This window comes from Microcaecilia unicolor, chromosome 11 (genome assembly GCF_901765095.1).
Source record: "Microcaecilia unicolor chromosome 11, aMicUni1.1, whole genome shotgun sequence".
Classification (NCBI taxonomy): Eukaryota; Metazoa; Chordata; class Amphibia; order Gymnophiona; family Siphonopidae; genus Microcaecilia; species Microcaecilia unicolor.
The window spans coordinates 123,179,086-123,205,368 of record NC_044041.1 but is presented as its reverse complement, the minus strand read 5'-3'; the positions used below and the strand labels follow the sequence as shown (position 1 = coordinate 123,205,368).

The following is a 26,283-nucleotide window of genomic DNA, read 5'->3' as shown; positions in this document are numbered from 1 at the left end:
CCATGTCAGACACTGAATGTTAAACTCCTGGGAGCTTTTAATTTATTAATGAACACTGTTCTTCACAAGGTCTGCCTCCTGGTTTTATCTTCCACGTTGGATTTGGTGGACTGCATGACTCTTTCATTCACTATGCTTCACCAATGTGGCTTAAGTAAACGAAACAGGAACAGTTCAAAGTCAAAACTGACCATACAATGCGAATTACTCACCTGTAGCAGGTGTTCTTTGAGTATAGCAGGACGAATAGTCTTATTTCCTTGCCCACCTCCCCCTTGGAGTTGAATTCTGTCAGCTGTCATGTTAGACTGAGCTGGTCCTTCATGACGATGGTGGGTGGAAAGATGCATGCATGCGTGATGGGATGGGATGCTCCCAAATGCTTCTAGAAAGAATGCTGGGGAGTGCTTACCCTACTGGGCTCTATTTGCTGACATCGCCCAGCTGTAACAATATTCATCCTGTTATCCTAGGAGAGCCACCTGCTATTGGTGAGTAACTTTCCTTGTCTACCCAAGCTTGTAATTCACCTTGAACTTGGATTTTGAAAGGTGAGTAACTAAATCCAAATCCATGTTCAGAATTGAAAGCTAGTGATTTTGGTTGCTTAGGCAGCACTGACCCCTACAAAACCTTCTTTGATGTGTTCTGAGTCCTTGTCCTTCTGCCCCTAATGCCCGCTCTTTAATGTGTTTCTTGATCTTGCAATCTAATTTAAAGCAATGTACAACAGGTACCAAAAATGGTACAAAAATTAAAAGCATTTAATGTTTGCATCCACTCCTTCCTACTTCTACATTATGACTTTTTTACACTTTTTTTCCTTTGTAGACTCTGACTCTGAGGACGACGATTCACACTTTTATTCCGTTAATGAGGCTAAGGCACGAAAGAAGGCAGAGCAGCGCTGCCAGCAAGCTCAGAGCTTCTTCTGTGCTGTGGTGAACATTGGGAAGGGACGTCTCACAGCACTGTGTGAAGCCAAGGTGAGCTACCCAGTGCACTCAGGTGGGAGGTCAAGGACACTCTTACAGATCGTCATCTGAGCCATATCATTTTCATTTCTTCAGGGGGAAAATGGCAAGAGGCTGGACGGCTCCCATGGAGAAATCGTCTTAGATGTGCACAATGGAACAATTTTCAGCGTCTCCAAACACAAGGGTCAGGAGGACCTTGGCTACCTCTGCCTGGAGTCTGAGAAAATAGTTCTGTACCATAAAGGTATATACTTACAGTGGACCAGCACAACACAAAATTAGCATTAGAAACAAGGTGATAAACATTCAGTGGAACAGCAATCACATGAGGATAAACAGATGACTTAGCCATTTCTCTTTATGCAAATTTTCAGCCATACATGAAGGCCTATTTCCATAGGTCAGTGAGATCATAATTGTGCCATCCAGACTGAGATATGCTCAGTTCCTTCTGTATTTTACAAGAAATTCTGCTGAACGTGAATTTACTGGAATATACAGCTGGTGCAGCCATTTTGCAGATGTACACATGCATAAAAAAGTGGAATCAGCTCTGCAGCGTCCACATAGAAGTGCCAGCACTTGTATGGAAGCAGCAGTTATGCAATTTCCATACTTATAAAGTCCACCAATTAACTAATGAAGCAATGAGTTTTACTTTGCTGACATATGGAGGTGGAAATTTAAAAAAATAAATAAAAATGGGGAAAGGACAATTAATCCCTCCTGTAAAGCCCTGGTCAAAACAAGTACTTAAAAAAAAATCTATGTATGCTTCTGAGCTGGTGCAAAACCCAATGGTGAAAGTTTGGTTGAATGTACATCTATTCCCTGTTGTAAGCTGGAAAACACTCACAAATTTTCGGCCTGTACAAACCATGCACATTCCATTTGATATCTCCCACTGCTACAGCAGTGCAGTCATCTTGTTGACTTCTCATCATGGCCAAAAGTAATTTATAAAATTCAACCCTGATTGCCTGTCTTTAACAAAGCCCACTTGATCCTTGACAATCGATAATGGAATGTGGGTTTTCAGTCTGTTGGCCAGTATTAAGAGAAGTTTTTAAAATTGTTTATTCATATTTTGTAGTAATGTTATTTGTTATTTTTTATATGGATACATTCCTTAGTATCAGCAGCAGACCAGTCCAGAAATTTGTGGGGGTTTTGTGACCATCGACCAGCAGGTGAAGATAGAGTACAGAATTGTGTTGTGCCTTCTCAAACAAAGGTTCTGAAACATGCAGTATATATAACTCAAAGGGTATGCAAGACCTCAGAATGGGGTACGCAACAGACCTTCCTCTCCTCTCCTCTCTCCTGCCACTGTCTCCAGACCAGCAGCAGCGACAAAACAACCTGAAGCAGTCTTGGGGCTGCATCCTCCATGCCTGTACGGTCAGTTTTGCCCTCCAGAATAGATGGGGACAAGGGACCAGTAGAGCTGACAGTGCGTGCATGGAGACTGCGGCCCCAAGGCTGCTTTTGGTGGTTTTGCCACTGCTGGTCTGGAGAAGGAGCAGCACCAGTAGTCTGGGGGGACAAAGATGCAAGGGTAGATATGGGGGCGGGGGGGGGGGGGGGAGAGAAAGAGGGGAGAGGCTGGATGGAAGGAATGGAAGAGGATAGAGTTAGTGAAAGACTGGGAAATAGGAGAGCCAGGGTGAGGGAAAAGAGATGAAAGCTGTAGGTAGACACAATAAGAAGAGGGAAATTGAAAACTGGATAGTAAGAATGAATATGGACAGAGGCAGAAAAATGAATTGAAGAAAACTGAAAGGAAAAGGAAGAGAAAAATGATGAGTTAAGAGAAGATGGAAGAAAGTAGAAACCAGAGCTCGGACCAACACAATTAGAAACACAAAATGACTAGACAACAAAGGTGGAAAAAGTCATTTTATTTTCAATTTCGTGATTAGAATATGTCAGTTTTTGGAATGTTCATTTCAAAATTATCTGCTGATTGGAGCTCGGGGGTACTCTGTTGAAACTTGTTCAACAGGAGGTACTTGACTTGAAGTTGAGAAACACTGTTTATAAGGAACCTGTGCAGCTCTAACAATTCAGTATTCCGTCTCCAGTAGATGGTCAGCTGTGCAGCTCTACTATGACAAATTTTACTAGCCCTTGGACCAGTTGGTGACCTGGTGCTTCAATAGCTGAGGGGAAGGACCTTTATTTTCTGACGAGCCTAAGTCTTTTGGGGTACACTTGGTGCTGCTTGGGTCCCTAAGTCCCACCTCCCCAACCTCTTTCCTTCATATTCTCCTGCCCACATTTTCTTCCTTATTCTGTGACTTGGTAAGGAGGGTTTGACACTTGATTCTAAGTCTACATTGGTAAGAATTTCCTGACTTTCTGCATTTCCCTGGTAAGATCTGCTTTATTTATCCCTGGTGCATAGCTTAGTATTTATTACAGCTGATGGTGGCTCCAGCTGAAGCTGTTAAAAGGTGCTTCCATTGTGGTGTGTACCATTCAGGATCTGGTCTCTGCTTTGCCAGTCTGCAGGTCGAACAAAGTGTGAATTATTCCAGAGAGGGTCCTTTGGAAACTTTGCATCGGGAGCCTCTCCTTTGAATTTGGAGCTGCTGCAGAGCCATCCCTAGGTTTCTCAACAGAAGCTGCAGGAATGGCAGCTATTTTAGAAACACATTTGTGACCAGTCAGTGCCAGTTTCTTCAGCGGTATTAATTTCTCCTGCTGAATTTCAGTCAGTGGCTTCACTGATTTTATTTTATCTTTGCATCAAGTACTAAAAAATGAGACTAATCTAGTGTCATTTAAAGGTAACTTGAAAGCCCATTTAATGTGTTTGGCTTATGTTGCCTCGCCTGAGCACACATGATTTACTCCTTGGGATGCATGTTCTCCCTCTTTAAGGGGCAAGGAACTTTAATAGGATGTGAGTGTATAGATTGTTCTCTTTGAGTTGTCGTTTGAGTATGTTATGGTTATGTATGTATTTTTGTGGTTTGTACTGTGTATTATGTATGTTTTTGTTTTTGTTCCCCGCCCTGGGTAAGGGCTGGTTATAAATAATAAATCTAAATCTAAGCATAATGGTTGAAAAGGAATCAAGCACAGAATTCTTTTCATCCTAATTATTCTCTACAGGATTTTGCTGCTTTATAGAGTTAGGGTAGAGCAGCAGGATTCCTTGGACTCAAATTTATTTTATTTTATTTTTTGCATTCTACTGTTTCTGATAAGCTCTTTCACTGGTGTCTAGGTCTTCATTTGTTAGAGACCCTCTGGAAGAGGGATAAATTCGTACAAAAGACAGCTGTTTGAGAAGGGTGAGCTTCCTTTTTTTACTGATTACAAGGTTGCTCTTAATATTTCATTTTCCTCGTGGCCGCCTTCTCATCAAGCAAATCGAGTTATGAGAGTGCTTGAAAGGCCTCCTAAAGTTTGTCTTATACATTAAGCTATTCAAGATCTATCAGCAGAGAAGGACTTTCCTGATTCTGGTTTAAAGATTGACAGCTGTGCTGGTATATTTGGGTAAAAGTTCTGGAAGTTGCAGTTAGGTTTATTTGAATCTTGGTTGTCTGTTAATAGTCAACAATACAATTGTGGAACATAAAAATTGTATCATAGTGGGTAGGGGGGGGGGGCGGGGGGGGGAAGTATTTGTTAAAAATGTGCTGTTATATCTGTACTGTGTTTGCTTTGGTTATTGGAATCTGTTTATTGGCTGATGGATTTGCTTGCATTAACTTGTCATCAATAAAAATTGTTGAAACATAAAAATTGACAGCTGTATCCTCTGCTCCCTGCTGAGGAGGAAAAGTTTCACTTTATAAGATGCTCTTTTTATGGCTGTAACAAAAAAATGATTAAGAGCTATATCTCCTGTGTGCAGTACTGTAAGAAGTAGCACTTAAATACTCATTTGAGGTGAATGCCCTTGGTTGCCAGTCTTCTATTTGCTCCTTTTATGTTACAAGAGCCTGTCTCTGTTGGATTCAACAATTTACTAATCTGGAACAAGAGCAAACAGTCAACAAGAAATTCTGCCAGGGATGGAAGCAGATTTAGCTTACTTAGTGGATGCTTTTCATGATTTAATTAGGGTCCTAGCTCATAGTAGGGCTCTTTCTGTGACAGCTTGTTGTTTTCTCTGGTTGAGAACTTGGTCAACAAATTAGGCTTCTAAGTCCCGTCTTAGTAAGCTTCCCATTTAAAGGAGAAACATAGTAACATAGTAGATGACGGCAGAAAAAGACCTGCACGGTCCATCCAGTCTGCCCAACAAGACAACTCATGTGTGCTACTTTTGTGTATACCCTACTTCGATTTGTACCTGTGCTCCTCAGGGCACAGACCGTATAAGTCTGCCCAGCACTATCCCCGCCTCCCACCATCGGCTCTGGCACAGACCGTATAAGTCTGCCCAGCGCTATCCCTGCCTCCCACCACTGGCTCTGGCACTGACCTTATATGTCTTTTGCAGATGGTTTGCCTTTTTGCATGTGATAAAATCTGCAATAGATTCGTACGCTGGAAGATGTGAATAACATGAGAAAAATTGGGGAGAAGGTTCCCAAAGCCCGCTGGCAGCCTGTGCCACTTTCAGCCTTGGGCATATCTGAGAGCCCAGGGCTTGCATGCTCGCATGTGCACACACCCATACACTGACTGTGTGCATTTGTCATGCTGATAACAGATTCCTTCCATGGGAGGGTTTGCTGAGAGGACTCTTCAAGTGTCCTCTTAAGAAGGGTGTGCTCAAATTAGATTCCTTCCTTCTTGATGTCTTTGAGAAAATGCTTGAACCTGTTTGTAAGAGCATCTGTTTTGTCTGTTCCAGCTGTTGTTGAGGACTATTTCTTACCTGAAAAACTGGAAATCCCATCTTTCTGTCCACCGGATAAGCTGGACACCACAATCTACCCCTCAGAAGAAGGGGTGGTGAGCAAACAGTCTGCGGGAAGGAAAGATCAGTCTCTGAAGATGCTGTCTGCGGCCATCAAGATCAACCTGGACTTCCAAAGAAATGTCAAGGTGTGGCATTGTGCTGTTGTGGCATGGGATGTATGAGGATCCTGTACTGAGAAATGTAGGAATGACACTACAGTCAGGGATAATGACAGATGCAGAAGGGTGGGCTTCATATGTTATACTGTATTATCAATGTACACAGCACTTCATAAAGTCATGCCCCTGGTTATATTGTCTTTGCCTCTGGAGAATACACCCTGAGCTTAGTCTTGTGAGAGGGGTTAAATGGCTGTGGATCAGGAAGCTCACACTTTGTTTCATCTTACCCTGTTCTTTTGTTGAGTGGCTTAGAATGTCTGTGGAGAAAATTCTTTTGCTAAAGTGCTAATTCTTAGATTTTGTCTTTTTTAACTTTATTTAGGAATTCTTGGTGGCCCTGAGGCTTGATGGGGCAACAATGAGGCACCATATGGCACTCACTAACCAGAGCTGGTATAGTCAGGTAAGCAAACAAAAGAGTTCCCTGCCATGCACATGGAGGGAGATGGGTTACTAATCAATTAGGTTCACTTTTTTATCTAACTACAACATAGCTCAGTTGCAACAATTTAAAGACAGTGCAATGTTAGGTACCTCTGGAGTCACAGTAGACATGGAAGTTGTTTTATGTACATCACTTCACAAGGGCACTTATGATTGCTGTGTTACAGCTTGTTAAAATAAGGACATAGAGAGATAAAATGGGTTATTTTATTCATGGTTCACATGTGCTTTCTGCCAGAGGGCCCATTTTATTCCTATGGGCCCTGCACTAGGTAGCTTGCGTTAACCATTAGCAAATGACCTCCAAAGTGACTTAACTTTGAGGCCATAGAGAGAAAGAGAGTCAGGGATTTGAGCTGAGATAGTACAATAGTAAGATTTTCATTGATGTAGCATACGTAGAGTTGATGACTAAGCAAAGCACTTGAGCTCAGGCAGAGGGAGAGAACAGTTCACCCAGAGAGCTGGGGATTTCTTTTTCTCTGCTCTAAGCAATCTGAGTAAGGCACCAGACTGGTATCACAGTAGTATCTCTCAGCACTGCTGGATATACATGTTTCTAAAGATTTATATAAAAGAACATTCCTGATCTATAGAGCTTACAATCTACTTATAACATGCAGGTGACCACAGGTTTCGGGACATTATGTGATGGCTTTGCTGATTATAATGGGGGTGCTCAACCCAGTCCTTGGGACATACCCAGCCAGTCAGGTTTTCAGTATCCACATTGAATATGCATGAAAGAGATTTACATGCCCAGTCTCCATTATATGCAAATCTTTCTTGTGCATATTCATTGTGGGTACCCTGAAAACCTGAGTGCCTGGGTTTGTCCAGAGGACTGGGTTGAGAACCGTAGATATTTAAAACAAGAAAAAAAAAACCCTTCAAGCTCTTTTTGTCTCCTTCTCTCTCCCCCCCCCCCCCCCCCCCCCCTTGTAGCTGCTGGATTTCCTGGATGTCATTGATGACCCAGTCCTTGGATACCTCCCTCCGACAGTGATCACTGTGCTTCATACCCATCTCTTTAGCTGTGCTGTGGATTACAGGTAACATCCCCACAACCATCACATAATTCCAGTTTGCTTTCCCTGCTCACTGTATTGGAGACTTTACTGCATAACCCTCGTTTTCCTGTTCCTCCCTCTCCAGGCCACTCTACTTGCCAGTCCGTGCGGTGATCACCGCAGAGACTTTCACTCTTTCCAGTAACATCATCGTGGACACCTCAACCTTCCTCCTCAGGTATATCCCCAGTGTCACCGAGGCGCAAGCTCTACAGCAGCTTTCATGAACCTTCGATTCCATTCTCTCTCAGTTACAAATTTTAAAAATCATATCAGCACTGCACCATTTGAAGTGTCCCTTATATACAAGCATTATGCAGCAGCCCTCTAACTTTGAAGATATTGCAGCTTCCTAGTCAATCACTTGTACTGCTGATTTGGGGCCACTGTAGGGGCAATGCTTAGCTTAATCCAACCATCCCCATTTCAGGTGTGGATAGGGACAAAGGATGCTCAATTTTTTAATATCAAGAGACATGTGTAAAGGTTTTGACGAGGAGTAAGGAAGTCTCCCCACCTCCTGCTGTGGAGGTCGCCCAAGCAAAATGTTGTTTGGAGGCCAAGAATTTAAACTTAACCCTCTGCAGAGCACTGATCGCTAAATTTCTGCATTTATTTTTTATTTAAATGTATATACTCCAGATCCAGTAAATTGCTCCCTTTCCCCCTCCTCTAAATGTGTTATATAGTGGACAGTGGCTGAGGGTGGGCTCTGGAGAAGAGAAGCAGACATAAAGCAAGACAGGAAGACACAACAGAAAATGTGGACAGCTCTTCTATGCCTTATACTTTGCAAACTTTTTTTTTTTAAGGTTTATTTTGGACGACTCTGCCGTCTATCTGTCTAACAGATGCGATGCTGCAGCTGTCAACCTCCAGAAAGGTAAACTGAGCTGCCAAGAACCTTGGAGGCATATGCTGTATCCCTGTTTTTGGTTCACGATCTTTTGCACAAGATTTATACCTGCTTTACCCGCTCCAAATGCATGCATGGATTTTAAACCGTTACCCCTGCACGGCTATGCCATCCTGTGGCTGAGAGAATGCATACTGTGAGATTCTGAAGCTGAGTTCTGAGCTCAGGGAGTTTACCCACGCTTTATTACTCTGGGTATCTTCTAGATTGCATCATTGAGTGATGGTCATGATACCCTCAGTTTGTAAATGCTGTTGCTTACAGGATCCTGAGCTGGGAATCAAACTCACTGTGCTGGCACAGAAAGCAAAGATTTTAAAGTTGTATTTTTGTGTCATTGTTTTTTGGGTTTTCGTCTCTTCTTGACCCTGTGTTCCGGTTCCAGATTATGTCTGTGTCTTGGATGTGGATCTGCTCGAATTGGCTATCACGACCTGGAAGGGAAATCCAGCTGGGAAGCTGGTAAGCATGTCCAGTTCTCCACATCCACATCTTTCCGCGTTCCCCTCCCACCCTTTCAAAACTCCAGAGGAGTGCCCCGGTTTTTAAGAACCACAGGAATATAGCAAGCAGCCACACAACCAAATTGTTTTAAAATGACATGTGAAAAGAGAAGTGTAAGAGTCTTTGTAGGGAAATTTAATAAGAAAGATCCCATGAAAATAAGGATTGCCAAACAGTCTATTTCTTAAAGTGAAGCTATGTTGGCTGTTGTGGTGGGCTCACATAGTGAGTACTGTGCAGTGCTATGTGGAGGATCCCCCAATTTGATCACTAGGTCAGCCAGGGCTGGGGGTGCTGAGGAGTGGCTGTTCACTGCCTTTAGGGATGGTAGGAAGGAGAAAGGGTCCTTGTTTAAGGTGACCCCTAGTGGCCAGACACGGGGCCCATTATAATGGTATTACAAATCAAGATCCCCAGCCCTAGTTCTAACTGCGGTGGAAGTGTAAAGGAGAAGGTCAGGAAGCTTCTCTTCTGTTTTGTGTGTCTGCTCCTGCTCACCGACATACCAGATTTTGGGAATACTGTGATTTTTATGTAGTGATACTTCCCTGTTAATGGAGGAGTGCCAGTGAGGAAGATAAAAGCCATCCTGGCTGAAGAATGAGCCCACAAGTGATCATACTCTGTGGTTGGCAGCTGGACAGGAAAGACTGGATGATGTCTTTCTGCCATCTACTATGGAAGACATTTCAAAGGGTTTACTATTACTGCTACTTATCATTTCCATAGTGCTACTAGATGTGTGCAACACTGTACACAAAACACATAAGAGACTGTCCGTGGATGGTGTGGTTCAGTATTAAGACAGGTGTGGAGAGGGTTCATTCAATAGTTATTCTAGATTTTTTTAAAAATCAACTATGTTGGGATAGGAGAATAAATACCTCAAGGAGTTGTTAGCTGGATGGGAACATCTGGGAGAAGAAGAAAAGCGGTGTCTTTTCTAGAAGGAGCTATTTTAAGGGCAACAGACCTTTTTATAAAGAGAGAATATGAAGGCTGCTTTTGTTCTCAAAAGGTAAGGAAAAAGAGGCTAGCCTTCATAAACTACAAGAAACTGCAGAATGTCTGGAAAAGCTAAAAGTAGCTGGTAAAGTAGTCAAGAAAGCAAAGATGCAAATGGAAGAAATCTAGCCAATACAATAAAATGGAGGGGCCAAGGAATTTTTTCAATATGTTAGTGAAAGGAAGCAGTGCAAAAGTGTCATTGTGAGTCTCAAGGGCAAAGGTGGGGGGGGGGGGGGGGGGAGGGCATACATAGAAGCTGATAAAGACAAGGTGAAATTGCTCAAAAAATTTCCGTTCCTTGTTGACAGGTGTGAAGGGCTGGGAATAGAAGTGCAGAACACAAATAGATATGTAAGTGTGGTAGATACTGAATAATCCTCAGAGGACTGTGTTCGTAAGAAGCTAGTTAGTACATAAGTACATAAACACTGCCACGCTGGGAAAAGACCAAAGTCCATCAAGCCCAGCACTCTGTCTCCGACAGCAGCCAATCCAGGCCCCAAGAACCTGGCAAAAACCCAAAATTTAATAATGATCAATGGACTTTTCCTTCAGGAATCTGTCCAGACCCCCTTTAAACTCAGCAAGGCCAGCTGCCGTCACTACCTTCTCCGGCAATGAGTTCCAGAGTCTAACTACGCGCTGAGTAAAGGTGGACAAAGTGATGGTGCTGGATGTTAAGCATCCGATGATTCTGAAGGAACAGGGCAGTTCTAGCGGCTTTGCTGTGTGACCTTTTCAGTGCTTCTCTAGAATTGGGAGTGGTTTCAGAGGAAGGGCAGATGTGGTCCAGATCCACAAAACAGAAGTCAGGAGGAGGTTAGGAACTACAGGCTGGTTGCTCTGACCTCTGTGGTAAATAAATTAATGGAAATGCTTCTAAAACAGAAAGGAGTGAGGTTTCTGAGGCAGGTCTTGTCAAACAAATCTTCTCAATTTCTTTGACTGGGTGACCAGACAGTTGGATCAAGGGAGAGCGCTAGATTATGTGTTCTTAGATTTTAGCAAAGTTTTTGACACGATTCAGCATAGACAACTTACAAGAAGACTGAGTGCCGTCAGTATGACTGACTGAGTTAGGAAGTGGGTTGAGTGAAAGGCAACAAAGAGTAGTAGTAAATGGAGCTCACTCTGAGGAAAAAGATGTTACAAGTGGTGTGCTGCAAGGATCTGTCTTTAGCCTAGTTCTCTTTAACATTTTTGTGAGGGATATTACAGAAACACTGTGTAAGGTTTTCCTCTTCTGAGCGTGGTATCAACATCTGCAATAGGGTAGACACTCCTGATGGTGTGAACAACATGAGGAGGGACCTAGCGAAGCTTCATGCATCATCCAGAATTTGGCAGCTTAAGATTTAGTGCTAAAAAATACAGGGTCATGAAGTTGTGCTGCAAAAAACCTGAGAGTTGTAGTTTAGGGAATGAAGTATTTACCACAGAAAAACAGTATATCAAATCCGTGACCCTTTACCCTTTTGCGCATGAAAGAGAAATGGGAGTTGGTAGTGATTGTGTGTGATAACCTTAAGGTGGCCAAACAGGTAGAAAAGGCAATGGCAAAAGCCAGAAGGATGCTTGAGTGCATAGGGAGAAGAATGGCCAGCAGGAAAAAAGGAGGTGATAATGCCTCTGTATTATTCTCCGGTGAGATCCCATTTAGAGTACAATGTACAATTCTGGAGACTGTACCTTTATTCCAGAGGGAAGCTACTAAAATGGTCAGTGGTCTTCATCGTAAAGTGCATGTGGACAGACTTAAAGATCTCAATATGTATACTTTGGAAGAAAAGCGAAAAAAGGGTTGACATTGAAACATAGAAAAATGAAGGCAGATAAAGACCATGTGGTCTATCCATACAATCTACTATCCCTTCCTCTCCCTTAGAGATCCTATATACTTGTCCCAAGCTTTCTTGAATTCAGATACAGGCATTTAAATATCTCCATGGCATAAATGCGCTAAAGGAGTATCTCAATTGAAAGCAAGTTCTGGAATGAGGGGTCATAGGATGAAGGTGAAGGGGGACAGATTTAGGAATAACCTAAGGAAATACTTCTTCATGGAAAGAATATGTGGAGCAGCCTCCTGGTGGAGACGAAGACTGTATGTGAATTCAAGAAAGTTTGGGATAAGGTTATAGGATTTCTAAGAGAGAGGAAGGGATAGTAGATGGTATGGATGGGTGAGGAGATTGGATAGGCCGTATTGTCTTTATCTGCCTTCATTTTTCTCTGTTTCTATTTGTATCTTTAGTAGATTGTAAGCTCTATCACAGAAACAAACAGGACAAATAAGGGATTAGGGAGTTTTTTTTATTATGGGAATGATTAAAATAAACAAGCCTCAAAAAGGTTTAACTAGCTACCTTTATGCCAGTGGCATAACCATGGGGAGAGGGGGGCATTAGGGGCCTATGTCCTTTCACTTTTGGCTCAGACCTCCTGTGCTTTAATGGCTGACGGAATGCCAATCCCCGCCAAACAAACAAGGTCTGTTGCTCAGTGGCGTTCCTAGCCTGGATGGCACCCGGGGCGGAGCGCCGATGCGCCCCCCTCCCCCGGTGCAGCGCCCCCCCCCCCCCCCACTAGATGACACACCCCCGGGTGCACGCCGCTGGGGGGGGGGGGGGGTGCTGCGGCGCGCGCCTGCTCCTCCAAGTTCGCTAAACTTCGTTGGTTCGCTGCAGCTCCCTCTGCCCCAGAACAGGAAGTAACCTGTAACGGGGCAGAGGGAGCTGCAGCGAACAAACGAAGTTTAGGCTTAGCGAACTCGGAGTAGCAGGCCTGCGCCACGGACCGCCCCCACCGCCCCCCCTTGGTACGCCACTGCTCTTGCTCGAGTCCTGCCTGTGCTGTCTGAGCAGCACTTAAGTCAGCAGGTGCACTTCAGCCAGCCACTCATGCTGGCTCTCTCATGCATGCTCAGTTCAACAACTGAACTGAGCATGCGCAGGAATGCCAACATCAGCAACTGAAGTATGCCACCAACTTGAGTGCTGCCCTGGCAGCATGTGTGGAAATTCGCACACTTTTCAGCTGGCCGGGCTTTGCATCCCCACCAGCAAAGATATGCTTTAATGCAGCGAAGGGGAGAAGGAGAGCATATCTGGCCCCTTCAGTTCGCCTTTGGGCCCCCCTACCCCAAATGGACTTCTGGCTATGCCCCCTGCTTTGTACTTTAAATTTCCCTCCCTCACCCCTTCTCACCACTTCCCAAATCTCCAAAAGGCTGAATTTAGGTAGTTAAAACAGGGAGAGCCTCGGAGACATTTATGGGGTGAGCTTATAACTTAGCTTGGTTTGTTCTCAATTTTAGCATTAGCAGGGCAATTCTATAAACTAGGCACAAACATTTATTGGTGCAAAGTTTAAGATACTAGCATTTATGCACATACCTATGCACTTAGATGATATGCTGGCATTTGTGTGCATAACTGCTATTCTATATCAACACACATAACTTGCATAACGCAGATTTGCAAAGGGAGTGTACGCAAGGGCAGAGCACGACCAGGACCCAAACTTATGCAATACTGTAAGTTATGCATGTACCTGTGGGATTTAGGTGTTAACAATTACTTTAGTTCTATTCCTGGAGTAGATGATCGTGCCTAAATATTGGGTGTATTAATACCTATTTAGGCTAGTGTTCTATAAAGGAAAGTAGGTGCCTGAATTCATTTATAGGACAGGCTCTTACAAGGCATTCTCCAGGTTTCTAATTGTAGGCACTCTATTATAGAATTGCCTCCTTGCTGACTAAGTTTAGGCCATGAACTGAAACCATGTAAATAGCAGCAGGCCTAATTCTAAGCATCCTAATACTCCCATCTTTCTCTTTTACCTTTGGGACGTCAGACCCAGCCCCTCTTTGAGCTTCGCTGCTCCAATAATCTCTTGCACCTACACACCTGTGCAGATTCCTGTGCAGCCCTAGTCAATCTGATCCAGTATGTGGTGAACAGTGGAGACTTATACCCACCGCCAAAACAGGACAGCCCTACTGAGATTGCTGGCCAGAAGCTGCAGGTAAGGGAGTGATGTCTAGAGTTGTCTTGCATGCCTAGGACCCAGCGCCAGAGAGGTGTGACTACTATCCCTTATCAATTTGGTGGTTAGATATCCACCAAGCTCAGGTTTGAAGGGTAAATTTTCTGCTGCCCTATGGTGTTTAAGAGGGTCTGTCTCGCATTTTGCAGGTGCCTGAGAGTCCTGCCTCACTGCCCCCCTGCCTACCTGCTGAAACAGCAGAGATCAACCAGGGAGACCTGACGGATGCCTTGATGGACACAGAAAAGAGCTTTCAGAGGGTGTCTTCCATGGAAACAGGTAAGGGCTGTTCTGCCACGCTGGTGGGCCAACAAGGGCAGAGGAAGACGGAGACAGAATGATCAGAGTTGTCAATGGCTTCTGAGACTTTTTCTGTTTGGGGACCAACTTAAATCGCTGGGGTGGCAAGAACTAACCAGGACACTCTCTCTCTTCTCTCTGAGGAGACTCTGCGCCACTTCGCCAGGCTTCCCCGGTGTCTGTGTATCTCTTTCCAGGAGAGAACAGTGCTCCAGAAAGAGTCCCATCCATGCCACCACCTTCCCCACTCCCTGACGAAGGCTCAGACGCCTGCATCTCAGATGCCAGTGAGGCTGAAAGTGAGCTGACAGACAATGATGACTTCTGTATCCTGGACGCCCCTGGCATGGGGATCCCGGTAAGGCTGAGGCATGGCCACGATCATGAGAAGAAATCACAGCAGGGACCTGCTGGCAGGTCTGAGCTGCTCCTACCAAAGTGGCAACTGCTATAGTTAAGAATGTACCTGTCACCTAAGTGATAGCTAGGCATCCTCATCTTACCCAGTTGCTGCTGTCTCCTGCATTCTTGGGTAGTCTCTCTCTTTTTTTTTTTTTTTTTTTTTTTTTTTTTTTTTAACCTCTGTTACTTATCTCACTGTCTTTCTGTGCCTCCCTCTCCTCCTAGCTTTTCCATTATACTCTGCTGGCACTCATCATGCAGAGATGCTCCAATCCAGTCTCTCTGCTGCTTTCATTCTTTGCATGCTTTGAAGAAAGGAGAAAATGGATCTATCTTTGCTAATTGCTTTCCTTTAATCCCACCAAACCAGTTCAGAACTTGTGGGTTGAGGCCATCGGCCAGTAGGTGGAGATAGAGAATACAGAAGTGTGAGCTCTGCATTATAAGGGTACTGTACAACAGTAACAGTTCAGTATTTTGATGATAAAGCAGTGGAATGCCTTCAAAGCTACATTGGAACCATACCAATTCTTTCCTTTATTATGTGTTGCTTAAATACTTCCAAAAGCAAATAACAGGATCAACTTGAACTCTGACTAGGAAAGAATACTGCAAGATAATTAAAATGCCTCATGGTTACGCAAATAAGGGTGGGAACCTGGACTGGTCTGGTGGGACTAAAGGAAAGAAATTTAACAGGTAAAATGTAATTTCTCCTTCCTTAGCTTCCTCACCAGACCAGTCCAGAATTTGATTCAAAGCAGTCCTACGTTGGGAAGGATTCCAAAACCCTTGATGTGAGTACTGAAGCTGCAAAGGAAGCATCCACTGTTCCTGCCATATCTAGTCTATAGTGCTTTGAAAAGTTGTAACATGAAGACCATGGTGCCACTCTATAGATGTCTGGTGAAGAGACAGCTTGCAATTCAGCCCAAGAGTTAGCTACCCATCTTGTGGAATGGGCTTTCAGGATGGAAGGTACCTACTTGCCACAAGACTGTATGCTGAAGAAATTACATTATTATAGTTCTTATAGCCCACAACATCCATAATCAGGTTCTGTGTGGGTTACAAACAGGAAGTCATGAACAATACCAAGGAAATACAATAATGTCCGTAACAAATAATGACGTTGGAAACTGCCAAAAAAAAAAACGCATTAGCATTCACAAACAAGCTAAACTTTGATCACTTTACAAATGGATTTATCCTTAATTTAACACAAGTAAATTCAGATATCAGTTTCTGTATAACTCGGCCCTTAATTAACAAACTTTTGAAATAAATTGTTTCCTTAATCCAGCAAGCAGTAGTAGCCTTAGAGGTAGCTTCTCCCTTCCTGTGGCCTCCAAAAAGGAGAAACAGTTTGTCAGATGTATGAAAGTTATTAGAGACTTCTACATATCTCATCAAAAACCCACTGGACATCTAGACATTGCAATGAATTGTAACCATAATCTTTCCTCCCAAAGGAAGGGATAGAGCTTGACTGAGATGAAATGGAAATACCACTTTTGGAAGAAAGGAAGGCAGCATTCAGATTCCAGCTTCAATAAAACGAAGAAAGGGATCCTTACAAGAAAGCATCTGCAGCTCCGAAACTCGTCTGGCAGACTCTGTGGCCATTAGGAAGGCTGTTATTAAGGTGAGATCTTTTAAGCATAGCTCTCTTGAGAGGTTCATACAATGCTTACTGTAACATTTGAGAACCAAATTAAGATTGTACTGCTGACATAGAGCTCCTACCAGGGGCCGAAGATGGTTAACCAACGACCTCTTTGAAGAAACGAACCTCATCAGGGTGTGCAGCCAAGGAAGAGCTCTCTAAATGACCTTTGAAACAAGTAAGAACTGCAGCTTAGAACTTCAAGGAAGCAGCTGCTAATCCTTTCTTAACACCCTACTGAAGAAAGGTCAAAATATGAATGATAAAAGCTGAAAAAGGAGCTAGCTCTTTCTGAATACCAACTCTCAAAAACTTTCCGGACCCTAGTGTATGCCACAGAGGTGAACACTTTCTAGCTTTTGTAGCAAGTTTAAGAACATAAGAATAGCCATACTGGGTCAGTCCAATGGTCCATCTAGCCCAATATCCTGTTTACAATAGTGGCCAATCCAGGTCACAAGTACCTGGCAGAAACCCAAATCATGGCAACACTTAGTGCTACCAATCCCAGTGTAAGCAGTAGCTTTCCCATATCTTTCTCGATGGCAGACTAATGAACTTCTTCACCGGGAACTGGCAATGAGTTCCAGAGCTTAAATATTCATTGAGTGAAAAAATATTTCCTCCTATTTGTTTTAAAAGTATTTCCATGTAACTTCATTGAGTGACCCCCTAGTCTTTGTACTTTTAAAGGAGTAAAAAAATCAATTCACTTCTATTCGTTCTACACCACGCAGGATTTTGTAGACCTCGATCATATTTCCCCTCAGCTGCCTCTTTTCCAAGCTGAAGATCCCTAACCTCTTTAGTCTTTCATCATATGAGAGGAGTTCCATCTCTTTTTATTATTTTGGTCACTCTTTGAACTTTTTCTATTTCTGCTATATCTTTTTTGAGGTACAGTGACCAGAACTCAAGTACTCAAGATGAGGAGCAATACAGAGGCATTATAGTATTCTTGGTCTTATTTACCAAGTTTGAAACCCTTTTGTCTTAATTGCAGCCTCTCAAAAGACACGCCATAAGACCACAGGAAGACATATCTTCATGAGAATGGTGACCTGTCAAATGCCTAGCCACCTGCCTGGGGTTATCCTGCAGCCACTTAGAGGGTCTATCTCCAGTGCAGCTCAGGTCCACCTCCTCCCACCGACTGGGTCACAAGCGCCTCTGGGCGAGTCTCCCGCTCTCAAATTATCCCCAGTGATTTCTAGATTACTGGAACCACACTATCAGTAGTCTCACAGTTCTCAGAAAGCACTCACACAATACACAGGCCAGCAGGATTCTTTATCAGTCCAGACAGGCAGGGCGAGCAAACAAATGTGTTTATTTTCAGAACTTGGACAGAAAATGTGCAATCAATAAGAGGTAACTGAAATATGGATCCTTTATAACACTTAACAAAATATCTGTTTACTTTCTAAAGAGTAACTGGGGAGGTCAGGACATATAGAGTTGTATTTTCAAAGCACTTAGACTTACAAAGTTCTATAGTAACCTGTGGAACTTTGTAAGTCTGAGTGCTTTGAAAATGAGCCCAATAACTACTCTGGATTCAGCAAAGAGCTTTGTCTCTCTCTTCTCCCGGGCTGAAACTGAAGCAACAGCCATCAACTGCTGGGAAATTTCAAACTCCAGGCCAGAGTCCAGAACAACAACATTTGAAAAAAGCTGGTTACATCACTACAGGCATTTCCTTTATCTGTGTTAACTAAAGAAAGGAAAGGTCAGTTCTTTGTAACAGCTTAAAACATAGCATGCACCATCTGCTGGCCAAACTAGAGAAATACACTTCAGAATTAATTTAGGCAGTTTACAGGCTTAAAATATACTGTTCTGTCACAGGACCTTAGGTTAACAGGCCCTTGTGCTGAGGAAGATCTACCAGTTCTGCATATTAAGGTCACTTGAGTTACTCTGGAGCTACCAGAATCACCAGGCCCAGGTGAGATATAATCTTCCAAAGGACTCTGCCCAGTTGATGCAGGAGTGAAACAAAATCTGGAGAAAAGGGAGTGCTAGTTTGTCAAGAATCTGCAGTACCTCCAGCCAGAGAAACTTACGACAGTCCAGAATCTAAGGAGATTGAAGTTGCAATATGTCTGAGGCAAGACACCCACTGCAGCATTAGAAGTGCGAGATAGCAAAATGGCTATCGTTCCTGTGATTTCTGTGAGGGAACTGCGAGTCAGTGCTAAGGTCTCTGACAATTCTCCCAGACTTCTGTCCACTAGCTTCCTTGGCACTTTCTCTGACAGTTTCTCCTGCTCCAGATGAGGTGCTAAAAAGAAAGAGCAGCATGTAGCACAGAGCCCTGAGGCACCACACCATGAACCACAGCAGGAACACAATTTTACTTTCTCTGCCAGCGCCACCAGTAAGGGAGGAGGAGAGGTGCTGAAAAAAAATAAGTAATGTCAGCTGCTGAAGTAAAGGCACTCCCAGAGAGGCGAGCTGAAGGCTAAAATCCTATTCCCATGGACCCCAGGAAGGAACAGAGGAGGGAGGTAAGCCAAATTGAGGACATTTACCACGGGACTCCAGAGCCAGAGTTCACAATTCTCCTCTTGCTGAATACATCTTCACTGTTCTCTCTTTCTCTTTATTTGGAAGAGATGTCTACGATGAAGGAAGGAGGGGGAGGGACAGGGACCCAGACTTTTCTGGGTATGCTCCTATAAGCTCTGGCACCTTAGATGGCCACCTCCTTGTTCTACTGCTAAGCAGATAATTGACTGATTCAGGAGCAGGCTCAGCCAACCAGCCCACAAGCTGCACAGAACCATCCACCACCTGCTGAAGATAGAAAAATACTAACCTGTTATAACTGTACAGTGCTCTTATAGAACTTACAATTCTATACTCTCTATCTCCACCTGCTGGTCAGTGGACACCAGGGGCGTATCTGGACTCCGGCGGTAGGGGGGAGGGGGCACATTTTAGCCCCCCCCCCCCCCGCCGCCGAGCCCCCACCGCCACCAATGACTCTCTCCACCCCCCTCCCGCCGCCAACCCTCCCCCGCTGCCGTTCTTACTTTTGCTGGCGGGGGACCCCAACCCCCGCCAGCCGAGGTCTGCTTCCACCTGCCGCTGCCGTAAAAACTTCTTCTTCAGCCGGCGGGGGACCCCAAACCCTCGCCAGCCACCCCGCGGTGTTTAAAATTCATCTTCGGCCTCCGTGGCCGTGCTGCTGTGATAGGCGCTGTTGAAATCCACTTCGGAGTCTGACGTCGCAGCACGTACAACGTACAACGACGTCAGACTCCGAAGTGGATTTCAACAGTGCCTATCACAGCAGCACGGCCACGGAGGCCGAAGATGAATTTTAAACACCGCGGGGCGGCTGGCGGGGGTTTGGGGTCCCCCGCCGGCTGAAGAAGAAGTTTTTACGGCAGCGGCAGGTGGAAGCAGACCTCGGCTGGCGGGGGTTGGGGTCCCCCGCCAGCAAAAGTAAGAACGGCAGCGGGGGAGGGTTGATGGCGGTAGGGGGGTCCAGGGCAAAATCTGCGGGGGCCCAGGCCCCTGAGGCCCCACGCAGATACGCCCCTGGTGGACACAACAACCCACACATTCTAGACTGATCTGGTGAGGATGCTGAGGATGTTTATACTCATCTGCTTGCCAATGACGTGTTGGCCCTGGTGGTCCCCCTTCAGATGACATTCATTCCTTGTTGGACCTTCTCTGATGCACTCAAATGAAACTCCTTAAACTGATACACTACACAGAACTGCAGCTTCTGCTTTGGTGGTGGAACATGTCTTTTAAAATATTGCCTAGCTCATATGACGCCAGATGTATGTTTCTATGCAGGCAGGCAGGCCTGTAAAACAAGCTCAGTGGGCCAATGCAATTCATGGACTATTGTTTAAGGACCCTTGGTATAATGAAAATCTCCACAGCCATCTCATTTCCTTGTTTACCAGTGTACCGTTATTTCCTTCCATGCACCAGTAACAAAGCATCAAACAGCTCTGAACATTATTTTTCTTCTCCCACCCCACTCCCCCTGTACCTCCCGGGGCCCAAATTCTTATCCCTACATATACATATGTGAAAGTACCACTATGCAGATTCATCATCCTGGGCAGGAACACAGGGAGTAAATGCATAATCGTATAACTCAGTTGGAGCTCCTCTCACAACCTCATAATTAAGTTCCCCCTTTTCAGTACTACATTTTGACCAGAGGCACTGTTGTACTTCCAGGCTCTCCTATGTGTTCTGTAAGTACCCCTTCAACCAAACCCCATAAGTTTCCCATACCCTCTCAAAGGAAGATACTGGATAGCAGTGAGTATGTCCAACATGCATATGCATATTTATTTGATTAATTTCTTGTCAAGATGGTGTACAGAAAGAACAACCTGGACATAGGCAATAGATTATTCCATCAGAAAAAAAATACTGTACTAATTCTCTGTAGGAAGGCGTTTTATGGATGGACCTCCTCCTTCTGTCAACAGGTCACCACTTCCATTCTAGTTACTATCAGTAATTTAACTAACAATTGTTATATATTCATTATAAAATCATCTTGGATTCCCAGTTTAAATCCGCCTTCAAAATCTCCCTAGTCTTTCTCTTCACATTCTCCCAATAGGAGACTAACCTAGGGCACGTGTACCATTTATGGCAAAATGAACTTTTCTGCAGCCCCTTCAACAATTCTTCCTAACTGTTTTATATATTTTGCCCAACCTGGGAGGTGTCTGATACCACCAATATAAAATGTAGCTGATATCAGGCCTTTGTTGCTACTTCATATATTCCCCATGATTGATTCTTATCAAGTGTAATGCCTAAGTCCTGTTCTCACTTGACAATATGCCTGGGGTTTTCTACTAAAAAGAAAGACTAGCAGTAGGATATATCTTTTCAGATTAACCCCTTAGCATGGCTAGCCCTCGTACACAAAGCCTCAACTCTAACTTGTCCCTAACTGGGCTCCTTTAATATCTCTAGTGCTAATATGTTGGAGTTGTAGATATTGAAACCTGTACTCCATCCACAGCTCAGCATGATTTTACCATTACTTATCAACTGCCCAGTGTTACATGGACTCTTTGCTTCCCAGCTACAGAACCTGGGTGCAGCATACACAGGAAAAATCCTGTACTGGAGAGTATCTCGTTGCCCCACCAGTTGATATAAACCCCTCCCTATATCAGGTCCAGACCTAAGCGGAGGAGTAGGCTAGTGGTTAGTGCAGTGGACTTTGATCCTGGGGAACTGAGTTCGATTCCTACTGCAGCTCCTTGTGACTCTGGGCAAGTCACTTAACCCTCCACTGCCCCTGGTACAAATAAATACCTGAATATACTGTATAAACCGCTTTGAATGTAGTTGCAAAAACCACAGAAAGGCAGTATATCAAGTCCCATTTCCCTTTCCCTTATAAAAGGATTACTAACAGGTGCTTTAATCCCCTGCAGCTATGAGAGAAATATTGTTGGTTCCCATTGCACTTGTAGTTTATAGCTTCCATCTCCATCTCTAGTCCATCATAGGGCACACTTCTGCAGATAATAGATTTCCAAATCTGCCCATCCCATATCTGTTCCTTTCTAGAACCTATTTGACTTTACCATTTGATACTCCTAAGGTACTCTGCCTGGTAAGGGCTTTTTCACCCCTTCTATATTTGTTGCCGAAGATCTTCTGTTCTTATCCCAGGCTTTACCTCTCTCTCCCTCACCACTGAAGATTTTTGTGCCCATCATGAACTCTCTTGAGTTCTTTGTGGGGGTGTTTTTCATACATATATTGGTGATTCCTACAGTACCAATGTATAAGATACATTTTTATGTGAACTGTGGTGCTCATGGCAGCTGGTTTTGAATAGACTATGGACACATTGATTTTTTTTTTGTACTGACTTTTTTCCAGCCGAAGGATGGGGAGCCAGTGGTTACCAAGCTGCTGGAGGGCCCCATCTGCGTTAAGGATGGCCACTTCTCTAGGCCTTTGGGAAGCACAGACTTGTTGAAGGCTCCCGCTCGCTTTCCTGTGCCAGAGACCCGGATCATCTTGCAGGAGATCTCTGCTGTCTGGCATCTCTATGGAGGGAAAGACTTTGGGACCAGTCGTCCCTCCTCTGGTCATGCCCAGTCTCCAAGGTAAGGGGACACCAAGGTTCACACGGGGGGGGGGGGGGGGGGGGGGGGGGGTCACTGATCATCCTAGCTTTTGTGTTTCTTGTTCCTGATTTTTGTTTTAAACTTTGACAGCTTATTCTGAGGTAAGAAAAATTCGGTGATTTCTTTTTTCTTCAGGGAAATGTTGGAGTTTATTTCTGTGGGCAAATAAAATTTTCCTTTGAATCAACTGTTTCTTTTCATTTACTGTGTCCTGGAAGAGCCCGTCACCCCTGGAATGTTTCTTTCTTTTTTTTTTGCTTGTATAGGGTGCTGTTGGCACTCTCCACAGTCCACACCGCTTGCTCCTGGCTGACTCTCCTGGCTCTTATTCTGTACCCATAATCATGTGGTTCTGGTTAGTTATAAGAACAATGCCAGATTTGGGGTACTGCACAGCTCTAAGTGTCAAAGAGCCATGTGGAGCTGGGAGTCTGCCGTCTCTGCTCCTCTGGAAAATGCTGCACTTCCTACCAGAATATTAAGAGTCTGTGATTGGGGCCACAGTTGCAGCCACAATAGCAAGTTTGAAAAAATGCAACTATTGTAGATGATGAAATTAGGGTGAAAATTAGTTTAAACTAAAAATAAGTGTTCAGTTTCATTCTTTTTCTTTTTCTCCAATGCTAGGATGAAATCCAATTTATCAAATGCCCGAAGCTCCCCTTCCCGCTCTTCCAGCATCAATCGACCCCAGAACACATGGCGGTCTCAAGGAGGCAGTGGACGAATCCACGATGTCCTCATGGAGATCCAGCTAACAAAAGTAAGGGGGAAAACTCTTGCATAAAATATGAAATCCCTTCCTCCCTTTCTGTTGCAATTGCAGGGGCCCATTCTTTTTCTGCACACTATGAAGACCACAGGACTAGCTTGGAGAGGTTTTTCTTGAAAATTGTTCATGGAAACCTAAGCAGTCATTGCTTACTGGAGATAACCACAATACGGTGTGTGCCTAGAAACACATATGTGTAATGAATCACAGAAGCCGCATTTTTATTGTCCCAAGTACAACACTAAAAATGTATTTTTATTTCAAATTAGCACTTTAGTATATGGGGTCTGTATTCAAAGGGTTTGCTTGGCTAACCTTTTGAGTTAGCTGGCCAAAACTAAGATTTGAATATTCCCTTCCCCTCAACCCTAGCTAAAGTTGGAATGCACAAAATTTAGCCAGTTAGGAAGCAACACTTAGAGCCAGGGCATGGTAAAACTGTTTTATTCAGGAAGTGGTAAAATGGCAGAGATGACTTCCACATCCCCGGGAGAGAGGCATGTCTTTTTTTTTTTTTTTAAATGGGAGTGAGGTCCTTGCTCTAACTGGGCTTGGGTAGCTTGTTTGGAGGACTGCTCTTGGGCTACAGCGAATAGTGGGAGGGAGAATGGACATGCAAGGTGGGTGCCCAGCCACGAAGAATGAAGTTCCGTCATTGTAAATGGAGGAAGCAGGTTCTATAAAGGCCTAGAATCCTGGTGGCTGGAAGAAAGGGAGTGACCATAGTTTGAGAACTGAAAGAGTTATTAATTTTTTCTGCTTCAGGTGAGTTTCCAGCATGAGACATACACCTCCGCCAGTGAGAAGTCTGCAATAGAGCGCACCCTGCTGGAATCAGAGGAGCTGCCTGTCTCCCGCCAAGTCTTCATAGTGCAGGAGCTAGAGGTGCGAGACCGCCTAGCAGCCTCCCAGATTAACAAGTTTCTCTACCTGTATACAAGTGAGAAGATGCCCCGCAGAGCCCATTCTAATATGGTAAGTCTAGGGGCGGTATCAATCCCTCTCTCAGGGCCTGCTCAAACCTTGTGATTTTGAGTTAGTGTTAGTTTTTCTCCAGTCCTGGTCCTAATTCCAGTTGGAGATAGCCAAGGTAGTAGGGAAGAGACATAGGCCAACCAATAAGTCAAATATCCAGAGCTTGATTGCAACAAAGTTTATTAAATAACAAAGTACATGTTGACTCAACATGGACCGTGCTTCGGCAATAAAAATGCCTGCTTCAGGAGTATCTGTTTAATATCTGTGTGTTGCAACCCTTATAAAAGCAAAAAGCCAAAGATGCACTTTGGTATTGAATCAGCAGCTAATGCAGTGCTCTCACATTAAAGCCAGTTGGTAGTTGTTTCTTTTCCAAACTGCATGGGGGTAGAAACCAGGAAGGCAGGACAGGCTAAAATTTCCATTGTGACATATTTCTGTTTGATAATGATTGGAATATGTGGCAGGTAAGGGTGAATAAAATGTGGTGTAGGAAGTGGAGTTTGCCTAGATTTTCATGTTATGCATTAGTGGATGCCACAAGTAAGTCCTGTGCCTTAGCCAGGAAGGATCTTTCCTGCTAATTTTCTTTCCTTTAGTCGCACCAGACCAGTCAAGGAACTTGTGGGTGAAGACAGAGTACAGAATTTTCTGTGCCTTAGTAGGTACCTGTGCAGCTCAGACAATTCAGTATTTAGATTTAAAAAAAAAACACAATAAGAACATGTCCAACTGCAAAATTAGATTAAAATATTTTTCTTTTTTGCCAGGAATAGCAATGAAATAGTCCAGTACTTAGGGGCCCTTTTACAAAGGTGCAGCAAGCCTTACAGCAGGCTTGCAGGCTACCGCAGGAGTCTGGTAGTTCCTGCCCCCACGCACGCCATTTCCGGCACTTGAAAAATATTTTTAGGGTGTCCCAGTTACCATCTGGTTAGTGCAGGAGCTCTTTCCATTTCCTAAATAGGTAGTGGTAAGGGCTCCCCCAGGAAACGGCCACTCGGCAAGTGTTTTAACTTGCTACACGGCCATTTCCTTTTTTTAAGCCTTTTACCTGCTGCAGTAAAAGGGGGCCTTAATGAGCAAGAGTCCAAAAACTGAAATAAATTGCATAAAACAAATATGTAAGAAACACCAAAACAAGTACATACAAGTTCAGGCAGGTAGCTGGACTGACCTGGTGCGACTAAAGAAAAGAGAATTAGCAGGTAAGACCTAATTTCTCCTTATTGCCACCACCAGTGCAGGAACTTGTCAGATGTAAGAAAGCAGCCTTCAAGATGAGGGAACAGGTTCTGGAAAACATGATCCACAAAAATAGTCAAAATTATGGAATATTCACTTGCTGTCAAAGAGGGCCTAAATTAAGGCTATGATTTGGACGTAGAATCGGGGAAGTCATCTTGGCCGGGCGTTCCGTTGCATTCTCTTGCCAGAAGTTAATCGAAGCAAAACTAGCAGAGTGGAATTGAGGCTGTAGATCAGAATGGAAAGTTCACCTGCTTTGATTACCTTTCCCCCAGGGTTGAGCCCTTAGGTGCAGGAGGCCTGCAGGGCTTATAAGTTGGATAGAACTGGTGGACAGTAGAAAATAGAAAATAATTATAATTGGGATAAAGGTTTACTGTGGCAGCCTAATTTTAGTGATGGGTTCCGAAATTAGAGGCACGTCTTCACTCCTGATAACATTACAGCATTCTGTCTTCCAAGGTCAGAACGTTTAGGATCAGCAAAACAATCTATAATAATATTAGACAAAGAAATTCTCATGTTAGTGAACATATAATAAAGAAATGTTGCAGGTGGTCATTCAGGTTCCAAATGACTTCTCCCATAGGGAGGTAAACTGAGGAGTCTCATAAAAGACTGTGAAACAGAATCAGAAAGGAAGTAAATTTCAACACTGTCTGTGACCTGCAAGCCTGCCTGATAACCTTTGTTGTGGAGGCCAAATTAGAATACAGAAATAAGCCTCTTTGAGATGTAGAGCAGTAAGAAAACCTC

At 44.0% G+C, this 26,283-nt stretch overlaps 1 protein-coding gene across 3 annotated transcripts in view; it reads left to right on the top strand.

The window, feature by feature from the left end:
- Positions 1 to 26,283, top strand: part of ATG2A (autophagy related 2A) — a 114,548-nt gene that overhangs the window by 50,033 nt on the left and 38,232 nt on the right. For 2 of the 3 annotated variants that reach the window (XM_030217736.1, XM_030217735.1), the window contains exons 20-33: positions 832 to 986; positions 1,071 to 1,221; positions 5,797 to 5,990; positions 6,349 to 6,429; positions 7,416 to 7,522; positions 7,626 to 7,718; positions 8,353 to 8,423; positions 8,842 to 8,918; positions 13,827 to 13,997; positions 14,168 to 14,297; positions 14,465 to 14,676; positions 22,279 to 22,508; positions 23,157 to 23,292; positions 24,067 to 24,276. In XM_030217736.1, the coding sequence (XP_030073596.1) occupies positions 832 to 986; positions 1,071 to 1,221; positions 5,797 to 5,990; positions 6,349 to 6,429; positions 7,416 to 7,522; positions 7,626 to 7,718; positions 8,353 to 8,423; positions 8,842 to 8,918; positions 13,827 to 13,997; positions 14,168 to 14,297; positions 14,465 to 14,676; positions 22,279 to 22,508; positions 23,157 to 23,292; positions 24,067 to 24,276 (2,018 nt within the window). The remainder of the gene's footprint in view (positions 1 to 831; positions 987 to 1,070; positions 1,222 to 5,796; positions 5,991 to 6,348; positions 6,430 to 7,415; positions 7,523 to 7,625; positions 7,719 to 8,352; positions 8,424 to 8,841; positions 8,919 to 13,826; positions 13,998 to 14,167; positions 14,298 to 14,464; positions 14,677 to 22,278; positions 22,509 to 23,156; positions 23,293 to 24,066; positions 24,277 to 26,283) is intronic. The other variant, XM_030217737.1, reaches the window with a different exon arrangement.